The sequence below is a fragment of the Gymnodraco acuticeps genome, unplaced genomic scaffold (genome assembly GCF_902827175.1).
Source record: "Gymnodraco acuticeps unplaced genomic scaffold, fGymAcu1.1, whole genome shotgun sequence".
NCBI lineage: Eukaryota > Metazoa > Chordata > Actinopteri > Perciformes > Bathydraconidae > Gymnodraco > Gymnodraco acuticeps.
This window is the reverse complement of record NW_022990459.1, coordinates 2,003,822-2,018,898: the sequence shown is the minus strand read 5'-3', so window position 1 is coordinate 2,018,898 and position 15,077 is coordinate 2,003,822. Positions and strand designations below refer to the sequence as shown.

At 42.7% G+C, this 15,077-nt stretch overlaps 1 protein-coding gene across 1 annotated transcript in view; it reads right to left on the bottom strand.

Moving 5' to 3' along the window:
* Positions 1–15,077, bottom strand: part of LOC117552439 — a 61,070-nt gene that overhangs the window by 35,646 nt on the left and 10,347 nt on the right. The window contains exons 3-6 of the mRNA XM_034225847.1: positions 8,273–8,459; positions 6,151–6,588; positions 5,063–5,536; positions 1,913–2,065 (exon numbers count right to left, since the gene is read on the bottom strand). Of these exons, the coding sequence (XP_034081738.1) occupies positions 1,913–2,065; positions 5,063–5,536; positions 6,151–6,588; positions 8,273–8,459 (1,252 nt within the window). The remainder of the gene's footprint in view (positions 1–1,912; positions 2,066–5,062; positions 5,537–6,150; positions 6,589–8,272; positions 8,460–15,077) is intronic.

Below are 15,077 nucleotides of genomic sequence, written 5' to 3'. Positions count from 1 at the left end.
TCCTGTGTGTCAAAGAATAGATTTCAAAATACTGCTGCTGGTTTATAAAGCACTGAATGGTTTAGGCCCAAAATACATTTCTGACCTCCTGCTAAATTATGAACCATCCAGATCTCTCAGGTCTTCAGGGACTGGTCAGCTTTCTGTCCCCAGAGTCAGAACTAAACATGGTAAAGCAGCGTTCAGTTATTATGCTCCAAATATCTGGAACAAACTCCCAGAAACCTGCAGGTCCGCTGCAACTCTGACTACTTTTAAATCCAGACTAAAGACTTTTCTTTTTGTCACTGCTTTTAATTTAACTATTCATATCTTAGACTGCACTGTAACTTTTATCCATGTACTTTTTCTTTTAATGTTTATTTTATTAGCTTTTCTTTTTAATGACTGATTTTAAATGCCATTTTCTTAATGTCTTTCATTTTTTGTAAAGCACTTTGAATTGCCTTGTGTTGAAAAGTGCTATATAAATAAACTTGCCTTGCCTTGCCTTGTGCTTCAGCAGCTTTAAACTAAATTGTCCTTTTCTGCAATCTAAAACGAGGCCTAGTCCCCTCCATCATGTTTTTGAGGATCAACTATTATTCTTCCAGTTTGTGACTGGCTGATAACATATCTGTATTTTTCAATAAAAATCCTGCTCAGTGGAGCTCTAAATCAGCCTTGTTCCATATAAATGCAAATAATTCTCTGATAACAATCAGTCTAGCATTAGCTTCCACTGGGAAGAGCATTTGGATTGATGTTATCGCCCTGTGGTTGCTACGGCAGCGGTCGCCCTGATCCCTCCACATCCTCGGGGCAAAGGTTGTCGGAGTCAGACGGAGGTTCGGGTCAAGCAAGCAGGTTAAACACCTTGTCAGGGATTAGCGGGCTATGAGGGAGGTGGAGGAGGTCTTCATTGGCTGATTTCTCTCTCGGCAGCTCACTGAACCACCTCCAGGACACACATACACACGCTATCTCTCAGAGGCATGCACACACACATTGCATTTACTCTGCTTTTGTTGGGCAACATGGGCCGACACAAAGAGCGGACACAGTGAGCGCTCAGATAAGCCCGTCCCCGTCTGTAACACGGCAGAAGTCAGAGGAAGAGGGCATGTCTAATTGAGACTTTACTGGGAGCCACAAAGAGATGGAAACAGCAACAAACAAACAGCAGAACATTAAGACATTGATTACATCACCATGTTGGCAGCTCAGACAATCAGTCGCTTTATGTTGTTTTTTTCACTTTTGTCAGAATAATTCATCTCCAGAAAGAAAAAAAGTCACTAGCTAACTTTTCGAGCTTTGATGTAATGTGCACAATATGTTTAATGATATATTTAAACAACAAAATAGAACATTTATAATGTTAATCTCATGATGAAGAGGTTTGAATTTCACGTTATGAACCTAAAAAAGCAATCAATTAATCAATGGATTTGATAAACGTATAATTTGTATATAATTGAATTGATATGGCAAACATCTCATCATTTGCTGGTATTCTCTGTATTGTCTCATTGTAAATTAAAAGCATTTTTAGGTTTGGAGTTTTGGTAAAAAAACTAAAACGCTTTTTTTTAGATGTTTCTTCTATGAAAGTGTTGTATTTTTTTTGTCAAAACCATTGATATAATAATGGAAAACAATACTAAGACTCCACTTAGCTGGCAATTTGTGAGGTGCTTTGAGCTTAACAGTAATGTCAGCAGGCTTTGTGCTCTCAATGACAACGGCAATAAACTGATGTTAAACAGGTATAGTGTTTACCATAAAAATCACCATAGCATCTTCGCAGGCTAACATTTGCTAATTAGGACTAAAAGACACAACTAACAAAAATACCACTGAGGCTGATGTCATTTGTTATAAACAGAAGTATTGGAAAATCTAAATCGTGTGTGTGTGTGTGTGTGTGTACCTGTGTTAGGTGAAGGGCTACAGGATGAGTCTGAGGGCAGGTCCAGAGACTGACAGGAAATGGACCGAGGGGCGATGGCCTCCAGTTCATCGAACGCATGAGACTGACTGCAGCTGAGCTCCGAGTAGCGAGACGCTGCTGAGCCACAGCGACCTGCACACAGTGGGAGGAATGAGTCATGATGATAAACACAAGAATGAGGGTTGGACGCAGCTTTAATGATACATGTGGACACAGCGGATTGTTTCATTAGGAAATAATAGGAAACAGCAAAAAGGTGCATGAATAATAAAATAACTGGGAGAAATGATCAGCACAAAGCAACAAGGGAAATTCAGGAAGTAATATTACATACTTTCTTATATAAGATAAATAGATGTATATGCTTCAAGGTTATCTTTTTCCTTTTTAATTAGTAAGATAGCAATAATACAAAAAAAAGATTCACTACACTTAATTCATAATCTCATTGCAAGATATTTTGAAAAATGAATGCATCAAATTGCTTTCCAACCCATCGTTATTTTTTCAGTAAATCTCAGGGATGTAGACTGGATTTGTTAGAAGAAGAGAGCTAAAGCAAATCTCCTGGAGGAGGTTTCCTGGTGCAGCTATCAGATTTTAAATCTGGGTTGCATGTTGTTGTGGGTTTAGTTAAAGCTGTCCCTTCCCGGTTTTACACTCTGACAAGTGGACACACAAGCCCAGGACCTCCATGAGTGCAGCCCCCAGGCCAGGTAAGTAGCACAGCGCTTTAGTCAGAGCTCACCTTCACGAAACACAAATTCTTCACCTAAACTCAAATTACCACTCAAAGGAATGCTAAAACTGTCAGGCTAATAAGTAATCACTTATCTCCTTTAAACCATCAAAACAAAAAACGTTTTGCCTGGTTTAGAAATCAGAGGATTAGTGAGAGAAACTGTTTCGCTGGGTGGTGTGTTTTGTATTTCTCCTGAAAGAGGCTTTTCTGGGCTTTTCTCACATTAGAAATGCACAACAGCTTGGCTCGGACAAAAGGATAATTTATACAGAGGCTCTAAATGAAAAAAGGCAAACTCAGCTCCTCGGTGTCTGCCCACATGGACAAGTTTAAATGTACACATGGAACCGCCCTCACGCAGTCAAGTATCTGAACAACGACACACACACCGCTGCACTATTGTGCACTTGAGCGGCTCGGTGCTCTACTCAGGGAGACAATGGCGGGACTTGACTTGACACTTCAAAGCATATTGCTGCTGTCAACTCAGCTGTCATTCTCAGCAGATGAGGAAGGCTGCACCAAGTCAGGGAGAGTTTTTTCGGGGAGGTTAAAGGTGGCGATGGGGGGGTCAGAGGGTTTGATATGACAGAGTTAAAGGCAGACAAGGCCTTCTCTGTGCCGGGGCCAAAAGGACCAGAGTGGGAGAGGAAAGGCCAGGCCAGGACAGGGCCCTGCTTCATTGTCAAGGACAGTTACACTCTGGAGATGTTGCTCAAAACAGGTCAGCTCAGGGTCACGCTGTACATTGTAGGGGGTCTGAAAAAACCATGATGAGGGTCAAAAAGGGCTGAGTGAGACGATGAGACTCCCATCAGCCATATACAGTATGTATTATCCAATTTGATCCTGCAGAAACTTCCTCATCTACTGCTTTTTTATAATTTTCCAGGGGTCTTTATTTCTAAGAAAATCAGTTCTTGGACACAAATATCCCTCTACAAATCTTCTTAAAAGATTTTGATTAAGAAGAACTTGGGCCTTAAAGGTCACCTATTATGCAGAATCCACTTTTTCATGTCTCTTCTACATAAACATGTGTCCCCTCTGTGTAAAGAGATTCTGAAGGTTTCAGGAAAAAATATTTGCTCACTTTTTGTCCTGATCCATTTATATAAAAACCTGTCTGAAAATGAGCTGATCAGATTTTGGCCACTTTATGATGTCATAACTATTTTTTGGCTTGTGTAACCATTGGCCAATCACCAACCAAGGTAACCCACCCCCATTATTTAAAAATAATAATAAAAGAAAAAGGTAGATTTTGTCAGCCTCATGACGGTATTGAGACGTTTATTTACCGCGATATCGCGATATTCGATATATCGTTACATCCCTAGTGGACTCCCTATAATCACTTATGGGCCACTAGAAGTGTTTGTCGTTTCCTGTATCCGCAAAGAGTTTGCCTTTGCCTTTTTTCTCTGTCTCGCTGTGTCGCTGTGTTCTGAAATCTCAGCCAATTTTAGTGAGTCATCATAATAATTACAAATGATTGGCAAAACCATGAAAATAGACCCAAGTTGTAGTGAACCAGAATCCTTTCAGCTTGACAAGCTGCTACATTGAGGCCACACTAAGCTGAGGTGCCTCCATCTGCAGGGAAATAAATGAACCAGTGACACTCGCACTGTGTGTGCTATGAAGAGAACAGCGTGCTTCGATACAGCACGGGCCCCCCCCGCAGTACAGCACCACACAGAGAACAGTAGATGTCTCGGATAGAAAAGAGAAAATCCCTACACAATTTCCACATTGTTTGCTGTCTTTCATAAAGTTCCAGGAGGAGTCAGATGTCAGTGGCCCCGTCCTTTATCCCTATTGGGAACGGTAAATTAGTGTCCGCAGGAAAGCTGCAGAGGTATTCTATTGTGGCGTCGCTCCGCAGTGTTCTGCCGTCAGCGAGTGTTGGTCAGTGTGGATTTATGACCATCGGCTACACGTCTCCCTCTCATAGCCCAGAGAATAGCGAGGGCACGGGGGAGCCGCGGCACACGAGGTAGGCACCCCGACTTCTATTGTTGGGGCCTCATGCCTTTGAACGGGGAATCAAACGGTACCAGCTTTTCATCAAAAGCCCTCCTTTCTATTGCTGATTTAGAAGAAAAAGAAAGGCTTTCTGCGTTATTTATTATGGGGTGGGAGGAGGTGGGAAAAACAGGCTGACAGCAATGCTTTCACAACGTATTGATGGGGGCAGGAGCATCATAACGCCTCACTATGGAAGCAGGCTTTGAATTCTCTGTGTCTGGCTCAGCCTCTTTGTCTGCGGGTGGATGTCCAGCCATGTTCAGTATAATCGGGCCCCTAAGAACATGGGCAGGAGGGTAGCGCCTGGCAGGGAGGAGGCTGTGAAAGAGCCATATGTGGCAGAGCTCATTTCTCACCTCTGACAGGGGAGATTGGAGGCAGGACAGGCCAGCGATTAGACTCGAGCAGAGATGGGGAGGGGGTCAGCTTTGGTCCTGACCCTGAGCGGGGGGTGGTCATCTGTGGACTCGGGCACGAAGACCAAGTAGCAGAGGGGAAAGTTAAGGGGACGAGGCCATGATCAGACTCCAAGGATGGGTGGAGAGCAGGATCTATAGAAGCATCTCGGTGAAGATTCTCTGCTTTTGCAGTTTCACGCCTGCTCAGAGGTTTATCTGACTGAGGACGGTCACCTGACTTTGGGCGAGGTGTTAGGGGTGTCGTATGGCCGAATAGAGGTTTATAGAGCGGAGGGGTGGTTGTAGTATTTGTGGATGATTGGCAAAGGTTGGATCCTGCTGGAGGGGGAGAAGCCAAAGGTGTCTTTATCCCTGGACGAGGATGGAGCGGCGGAGAGCAAAAGATCCCGTCTGAATCAGAGTCTCTGATATCTGCCCGGAAACCACAAAGGAACATTATTTAACAAAGCATTTTCAACCTGAAGTCACTAATGCAAGAATCATTTGGAAATATGCAGTCCTGATTATCAGTTCAGGGTCCAGTTTCACTTTACTTTCATCAGGCAAGCTGTGATTTGACATCATTTCCTGTCCTGATCATTTAGAAACATGTCACTAATCAAAACATACTTCAAATGCTACCTGTGCATAAGCATGCTATAGAGCCCTGTATGACGCAAAATAGTACAATAAATCATAAATGTTATTTTGTGAAATGGAGTCATTGAGTCATACCTGAAATTCATTTGAAATACAAAATGAAAAATAGAAGTGTTAAGATCCTGAAAAAATGTTTTTTTTTTCCTTATATTTACTTTATTTAACGTACTTTTGTTCTATTTATTGTATATGTGTATTTTGTAAATTGTGTAATTTTTAAATAGTTTTTATCTTTAATTTTTTTTTTATGCATGCTTCTTAGTTAACATTGAGCTGTTTGGCTCTTTTCTGCTGTAACAAATGTACATTTCCCCTCCGTGGGTTCTTCTAAAGGCTACAGAGGTTACAGCCAAAGTTAAAACGACTTCCACCAATAGGAGATTTACCAGACAGGAAGCTGCTCCTGCCACTGGCGAGGTTGGTGCTGCGGCTGAACATACTCGACGGTGGACGACTTAAATCTGAGAGAGACCCGTGTGAGGTTGTAGAAGCTGGAGGCGGGGAGAGTTCAGGTCCAGCAGGCCCAAGATGCAGCTTCCAGTCTGACTCCTCCACAGCAGGTTGTGGCGCTCTCTCCTCCTGCTGATGTTCATTTTGTTCTTCCTGAGAAAGAAGAGGGTAGGAGGGAGACGCTGGCACAGAGTTGGGCCTGCTCTCTTGTCTCTCAAAGTCAGGGTGAAGGTTGGTTTTGAGGGGAGTTGTTGGATTGATGGTGGATGATGGGGGAGTAGGAGGCAGTGGAAGAGAGGGAACAACAACAGAAGAGGGCCTTCCTGTAATCTGCACATGATTTCCTCTTCTGTCTGGATTAAGATGGAAGTAGCCTTTAAGGAAGACAAAAACATGAAAGATATGTATTATTTATTTCAGAGTACCTCTCTTATCCCAGAATATGAAAGCAATTTCTGTTAAATTGGAGCATCTTTGTTAATGTTATTTTTCGAATTTGTGGACCTGTTTTTCTTTGTATGTATTTCTGTGTAAATCAGATTACTATTTTCCTACCTTCGCTGGCCAATAACTTGTATTCTTTCCTACAAGGGATTTTGGTGTTTGACCCAGAGCATTATAAAAGCATGCCTCTTCTCGCTGTTCAACAAAGACGGATGTTGTGGATCAAGTTTCATGTCTGCTTGTGACACCCTCTTTCCTACTTTGCTCACTGCTGGAGTAAATGTTTGTTTCCTGCTGGGAGGGTCGGTCTGCTAACAATGGCAGCGAGATATCGCCCCCCTGGAGCAGCTGGCTGTTTCTAAACTGCATATCCACAACAGCAATCAGTCCTGAGGGCAGGGGAGTTTGTGTGCAGGTCAGGATATCATGTCCTTAACAGATGTCCTAAAACACTTTGGGAACAAGTTTGTGAGGAGTGTCAGTGAAGTAAAAACTGAATGAAACGGTATAAAATTGAATGCATGAGAGAATATAGAACAATTGTTTTTGTTTGATAAGTGACCTAATCAATGACTTGATTAATAATCTTGAGCGCTAAAGAGATAACTCATTTCTAAAGCCCTTGCACAACCTTCTCTGTTCTTAAAACAATAATTATCTCCCCTTCTCCAACTCCTCTTTCTTCTTCTGAACCTCTCCTTTCATCCCTCTAAGATTCTCTTCCACAAACATCAACTCCAACCAGCGCCGCCCATTTCCCCGCCGCCGCCTCCTCCATTCTTCCCCTTCTGCCTCTGCACACCCTTCCTTTCTCTCCCTTCCTACTTTTTTATTGACCACTGAGAGGGTGTATGTGTGATGGGGGGTTGGAGGGTGTCAGACAATCTGCTCTTGTTTCCTGGGGGCTGCCGCCAAGAGAAGTCAGCACAGGGGGATAAAGAGAACACATTGGAGAGCACATTTCTGCACTGCCTCCTCTTACAATGCGCTGCCATTCCCATCTGTTACACACACAAGTGTACGTGAATGGGTGTGTGTGCGTGTGCGTGTGTGTGTGTGTACATGTGTCAGAGTGCAAAGCCAAGGCGTAGGGCGCACCACGTTTCTTAAGGGAGCGGGTTTAAGGGCGATTGTGCGAGAGCCGACCACCATATGGCAGAATAATTAGTATTAGACCCTGGTGTTGAGAAATGCCCCCCCTCCTCTGCCATACACACACTCACACACACCCCAGCATGGTGAAAGCAGGGCCCTGCTGTGGGCTGAGGTGTGTGCCGGGAAGAAATGCCTTCACATCAGAGGCCGGGCTCTGAAAGGAGCGGCAGGTCTCCCCAGCCCCGGGCCTTTCACTCCCAGCAGCAGAGCACCAGGAGGGCGGCGCTGTGGGCACTTCCTTGCCAGAGAGGGAATTTGCACTTAACCAAACACAACCACAGAGAGAGATTAAGAGCTAACGACAAGCTTGGTGGCCTCTACCTCCACTGCTCCAAGAGAGGAAGAAAAGGCGAGAAAACTTGTTAATGAGCAGAGCTGGGGAGTCAAAGGAGGCAGAGCCCTCCTCCTGTTGTGGCTGTGATGGTGTGAAAGTAACAGGTGTTTGTTGATAAGCCTCACCATCCAGCGCTTGTGTCCGCGGGGCTGTAATGAGAATGTGTGTTTTCAGCTTCCTCCCCTGGGATGGAGGCGGTGGTCTGGACTTGGAACTCAGGAAACAAGGAGGTCTGAGGTCTGAGGGACCAGCTTTCATGTGAGACAGGAACCGAGGACACATTAAGGGACGATCATTCGGACGATCGTGGGCCTGGAAGAGAAGATTTAGAGAAGAAAATATTAAAATAAGTAGGCAAAAAAAACATTAACAAACCATTAAACTAATAAATATTTAAAACATTTAAAGAATACATTGAAAATACTACAACGTTAAAGTAAAAAAGGTAAATAAATAGCTCAAAGTAAAATATCATATTATCTGAAATACACATTACGGATAGATATCGTGTTTTTTAAATCTTTAAAACATAAAGATTATCCTCATTGAAATTGTATGTCCCTCTCATTGGACGTGAGAAAAAGAAAGCACACTTTTGACTAATTGTCAAAACTTTTAATATTTTTCCAAATTGAAGGATCTTGACACTTTGATTGTACTAACTTTGTTTTGGTGTGGAACATAAAATAAAAATATTTGCAGTATTTTTACAATACAAATTATTATTGTTCTCATATTTAACCAATTAAAACATTAATTCTGATCAAAAAAAAACGATCAATTCAAACTAAAAGTCCCTCTGAGACGCATCTGTGTTCCATGCTACTACAAAATAAAAGCCTGATGGAGAAACTCTGCTGCTGTTGGTGGAGAATTCAAATGATGCATGGTGCCACCACTGCCCCCTTGTGTCGTGAAAACAGATCACAGACACCTTTATTTTCTCAACACACACTACCTCTAGCTTTCTCCTATCACACCCACAACTGTCCTTCTTTTTTAAAGAAAGGAGGCATAAAATTATCTCAAGGGTGATAAAACTCTTTAGAGTACACTGTCGGGACAGGGGAGATAAAAGCATACAGGACGGTCAATATTAGAAATGTGGAGGAAAGGACGGCTGCCGGCAGCACGCCAGCCAGTGAAAATGAGTGGAGCGTACAGCATTCAGTCCCTCTGTGGCCTTTAGAGAGCAAACAGCAGTAATAAATGATGCACACTTTATTTGACTTGGATTTAGGCTTCATCCAAAACAAAGTTCAGCTCCTCACCCTTTTAACACACTATATAAACAAACAGAAAATGCACAGATACATCTGTCTGAATACAATGAGGAACCAGAGGGAGAGAGAAAAAGAGGGAGAGGAGAAGGGGAGAAATAAAGGGAGGAAGGTGGGGTCACTGTCTGTGACTCACACAGGGAGGATCAACTTTTAAATCCCTGCACCATCTCCACTGAGTCCCTTTCTCAGATCTGGAGGCTTTAAAGATTTGCATTCTTGTGATGTAAAGAAGGAGAAGTGAGGTAGAAACAGCCCGACATGAGCCTCTGATGGGGGCCCTTCTTCCTCCACCATCCTCTTCCTCCCCTCCTCATTACCTGTCACTCAGGCCATCAAAAGCCTGAGGAGAGCTTTGTGAGGATAGACTCGCCTGGTGTCATCAAACTAGCGACCTTCTGCAGAACAGGTCCGGGCACGAGTGCTTGACGTGTGTGTCTCATTACAACCTACGCAAAAAAGCTCTTTTAATGCATCCACACACGCAAACACTATGGCACATACAGCATAGGACAAAGCTGTGTGTCTCTTATCATATACGGTCACATTGATGAGTTTTTGTGCAAGATCAACCCATAATGATGATGGAAATGATGTTAACTATGGTGATTGCATTCCAGGGTTAGTGCACAATAACTGTATTTGTCTTTCGTACAAAAAATACAGATTTTAAATAATATTAGCTTGACATTACTAATGTTTAAATATTGATTTGTCTGGCGCGCTCACCTTTTGTTTTACACCAATATAAAGTTGTTTATCTAGTTAAACTTGTGTTTTGTTTACAAACTGCTGGTTTCTCTTGCTGTCTGACTTTGTAATAGCGATTTTGCTCCTGATAGATGGAAAAACTAAAAAGAAAAAGATGTCATAATGAACCAGAATAATACTTTAATATAGTGATATTACTTTCAATCATATCAGCCCTCTGTAGCGTTGCATTTCTGTGATTGATCAGATACAATGTCCATATGGAGAGGAAGAACAAGTTAAAAAACTAAGATATAGTGTATAGTGATAGTGCCTATCTCAAGACAAGGACTACTTGCTGAAGATAAATCAAACTTTGAGTGTTGTAAATTGTTTGTTGCCTCATTCATATTTTTACAGGATCTCGAGTCAAAACTACAATCAATTAAGACTACCTTGTAAAGGAAAAAATGTGCAGCACTACTCCTTAAACTGAAAAAGTTTGACATGGCACCAGGCATGAAGAGTAACATATAACAGGAGTACAGAATGAGGATAGAAAAAGAAGGGAACTGTAGTCTCTTTAATTTAAAGAAAAAATATGTAATCAGATTACTTTAAAAAAATGAAGAAAAGGGGATTCTTAGCAGTATTACAATGTAACAATACATTTGAGGTAATCCAAAAGTGAGTGAAAGTACTCATTTAGTGGGAATGCGGACACAGCATTCCCACTACCTGTTATGCTACGCACGAAATTCTTTATTATTCCGCCAGGTTATTTTGCGCCACTTCTTCTCCCACATTGAACATCGCAGAAACTCCGTTCAAACATCAAAACGTTCAGCTCGGTCGGAAATCCATGGCTATTACTTTTATCATTCATAACTTTCATAATTCCAGAGATACATCCCATAATTCATCACATTTTTAACATGGAAGTGAATGGAGAACTTCTTCAGACTTCAACAATCTTCATGCAACTTCAACTGCTAACTGCTCCTTCTTCAACTGCTAACTGCTCCTTCATACTTTCACTCAGAAACCTCATTCCAACTTTAAAATGTTACACATTTTTCTGACATTATTCGTGTAACACAACTTTTAAATCTGATTCGTACTTTTAGAGATATTAAACATTGTACAGACCTTGGTAAAGAGGCCTTCTTCAGATTTTAGAGTGCGTGATGTCACAGAGTGGAGGACAGATTTAATTTTGCCTTCATATTTTCTTTTAAACCTGCCATAATTCCCAAATCCTACATTCCTGAGATATAATTTTTAAAAACAAACGTAGGAAAATATCTCGTAGCTTGAAAGATAAAAAAAAATCAAGCAAAAAAATTAAACAAAATGCCTGTTGAGGGCATGAGGTGACAAAAACTTTCAACATGTCTCCATTAAACCCCATTGTAAATTCAGCCTCACCTTTATCCACCACAGCAGCCGCACACCTTTAGTTAATCTGCCAAAAAGGCCACATTATTAACCCGAAAGTACACAAAAAGTACACTTCAGATGCTCAAGTTTCTTGACATGCTTCATGCTTTGAAATGTCACCGATATCTGTTACGGTTCTTCAACAAAACGTTCACATGTAAGAGCTTTATCTCTCATTCAGAACAATGAAAATGCTCTCCTCTCACTGATCACCATGGAAACCTTTGATCTCTGGACACGTCGTTAGCTCAAATATAAACACCTGTGTCATGGAACACGATGATGTCATAACTCCAACTGACATACTCAGAGCAGCAGACTTCAGATAATGGTTAATGGTCCTGCCCTCAACAGCTCTACGTCAATTATGGGGTGTCATCATATGCCGTTTCCATGGAAACGCATCCCTCGCCATAAAACACGATGTCGCTGTAACTCCAATGGACACGGTCCGATCGCCCCCCAAACTTCGCTTGTATATCACCGGTCCATACCTCAACAGCTTTACGCCAAATCTGGGATCTCACCATAGGCTGTTGCCATGGAAACGCATCCCTCGCCATAAAACACGATGTCGCTGTAGCTCCAATGGACACGGTCCGGTCGTCCCACAATCTTCACCTGTATATCACCTCTCCATGCCTCAACAGCTCTACGTCAAATCTGACATCTCACCATATGCCGTTTCCAGGGAAACGCATCCCTCGCCATAAAACACGATGTTGCCGTGAAGATATCTACAGGACAGTTTTGAGATTTCTTCAAATGCCGTTGCCATGGCAACACAATGCTCGCCATGAAACACGGTTTTCTCATAACTTCAGTGAAAATGCTCCAAACGGCCCAAAACTTCACAGGTTTGGTAACGATGCAGCCATCAACGCATCTAAGCGTATTATGGGATGTCATCAAATGCCGTTGGCATGGCGACAGATCATTCGCCATCAAGTTAGTTCAAAAGTTTGCAGTTCAAATATTCTGCTGCTTTTCCAAGCCTTTTTACTTTCTTTTCTTCTCTTATCACACATTCAAGCCCCCAGTGTTCATGTATCGTTTCAATCTAAATTCTTCACTTTCTTCTTACACATTACATTTCAGCATAGCAGTTTAGCATCAGCTTTTCAGCATAAAGCATTCCCACTAGCAATTTCTTCAGGAATTGCATTCTCTAGTTAATGATGTGATACTTAGATAAGGTTACTGATTAGTACTCCTCCAACCCTGCATGGCATGGAGTAAGGCCTTTCCATCACAGACTGAGGTAATGGTAGTTTCTGCACACACCCATCAAACTCGTGTGGGCTCCTCGGGGCCCCTGCAGACCCCCAGGAAGCAGGCTGACCTCCTGGCGTCAGGCAACCCACACGCTGTCCTCACACAGCCAGAACTGCCTAATGTCATTACGGGCCTGTTTGTGGTCAACAGCTCCCTGATTGAGATGTACAAGAAGCCTCCATGAATGTAGGAAGTCTATTAGTTAGTCAGAGTCCCAGATGGCCAACAGAGGACAGACTTGCGTGTGCTCCTTCACCCCCCCCTCACCTCTGAACACACACACATATACATAACACACATGCACACACACACAGAGTTAATTACACTGGCTCGGAGCGAACCCTCTGACAGGCAGAGACAGAAGTGTGTCTATGTCCCAGTGTCTGCAGGAACAGAGAATTCTTCACAGAGCTGATGCACAAGAAAGCCAGGCTTAGGCTCTAACAAGGTTAAACCCCTGAAAAAGAGTGACTTTTTAAATCATGGAGATTTGTGTTTCTGCGGGGTGTAATTAGCTTTGCCGCGGGGGAGGAGGGAGGGTGGTTGAGGGGTCGGGATGCTGGCGAGGGGGCCGGCGAGAGGCGAGCAGGGGCCGACGACAGTGAGGTGCATTGTGGAGTCCGGCGGATTCAGGGGAGTAAATCTGATTATCAGCTCGTGTCAGAAGCCAGGCTCAGATACAGCTTAACATTCAGAGCAACTTTCTACTTTCGATGGTGAGACAATGACCCCCCTTCACAGGCCCCAGAGGGCCCGGCGACTTTTCCCCTGAAGCCCCCACATCCTGAAACAACACAACACAGAACAGGATGACATGACTCTAATACAGCATTTCCTATAGGGGTGGAAGAAATATCAAGATACTTTTCTTAAAGGGAGCCGATTTTAAACATCAAAGTCTGTTTTCAGATGTTGGGGAGTACTGATGCTCATGTAACATTACATAAGCCTATTGTGGATTTATAGGAAGATTTATAGGAAGCTGGTCCACTGTCAACCAATCTATATTACTACTTTTTAGAGAAGTTAACTTCAACCTCTTATTGAGACTAGCAGCTCAAGACTACATTAGTTGATATTAGAATAACACACCAAATCTTTTTAACCGAATTGTTGGGCATTGTTTTGGTGGTTTTGTGGGTAATTTAGAGGCACCAGGACTTTAAAAGAAGAATGCATGTAAACAACTGTAAAGCCAATCAGGGAGGGCAGACCTCCAGTAAGGCCTAATTCCATATTTCACAATGTTACCAAAACTGAAAACTACTCTCCTTATCCGTCCTGTGTTTAGGATCTGCTTTAAGGGATTGATTTTCTAATGGGGTGTTGCTTGACTCATGCTAAACCCTATTTCCATGTTTAATGAAAATCAGGCTAGTCTTTTTTCCTGTAATCTTACTTAAAATCAAACATATAAAGAAAAAAAATAGCCTTCACAGTGGCTGTGAAAAAACGAAATCTCTCCCAAGTTTCATCATTTTTAAAACCGTCCACCCCGTTTGTCATGATGCATGATAAACCTGTGTTGAAAAGTCTGATAAATACTACGCTGTTTATCGCTAAGGATTTTCAGACTACAGACAAGTATGTAGAGTGATGACTCAATTTCCAAGAAAACATTAATGTAACCATAAAACCTTAGTTGAACTCCTGGTGTCAAAAGAGCATATATTAAGTCTTATGTTGCAGCTCTGTATCTTGTTTGGGCACCTGTGCATTCTGTCCTGCACCGTCCCATTGCAGCTTGTGTCCCGGGTGACCGTACAGGATCTTTGACGCCTATATAACGCAGGTTGCTGGGTCAACAGCCTCTTGTCGGCTGTCTGTCTGTTTAGACAGGGAACCTCTTGCTGTAAAAGCTGTGTTGCTGTATGACGGGAGCAGTTTCCCCATCACAATGCCCCCCTGATTTATGAGATATAGCAGGAGATCCAGAGATAGCAGAGGGTGATGCCAGGCCCGATGAACTTGCTGAATGCAGAAGTGCTGAAGGCAGTTGAGGATGTAAATGAGGCTGTAAGGACCAGCCAGCGTCTTTGTCTAGCGACTTTACTTGTTTGTTTAACCAGAGGCCAAGACAGGAAGCCAGCCCACACAACTCTGCTGTCCCCATGACAACCCCACTGTTAATTGTGGCACATCCACTCCCAGAGTCTTTTCAGCGAAGGAGAGAGGTGGGGACTTTTGAGTGTTGGAGGAGAGAAAGAAGAAGAGTGTGTGAGTGTGTGTGTGTGTGTGTGTGTGT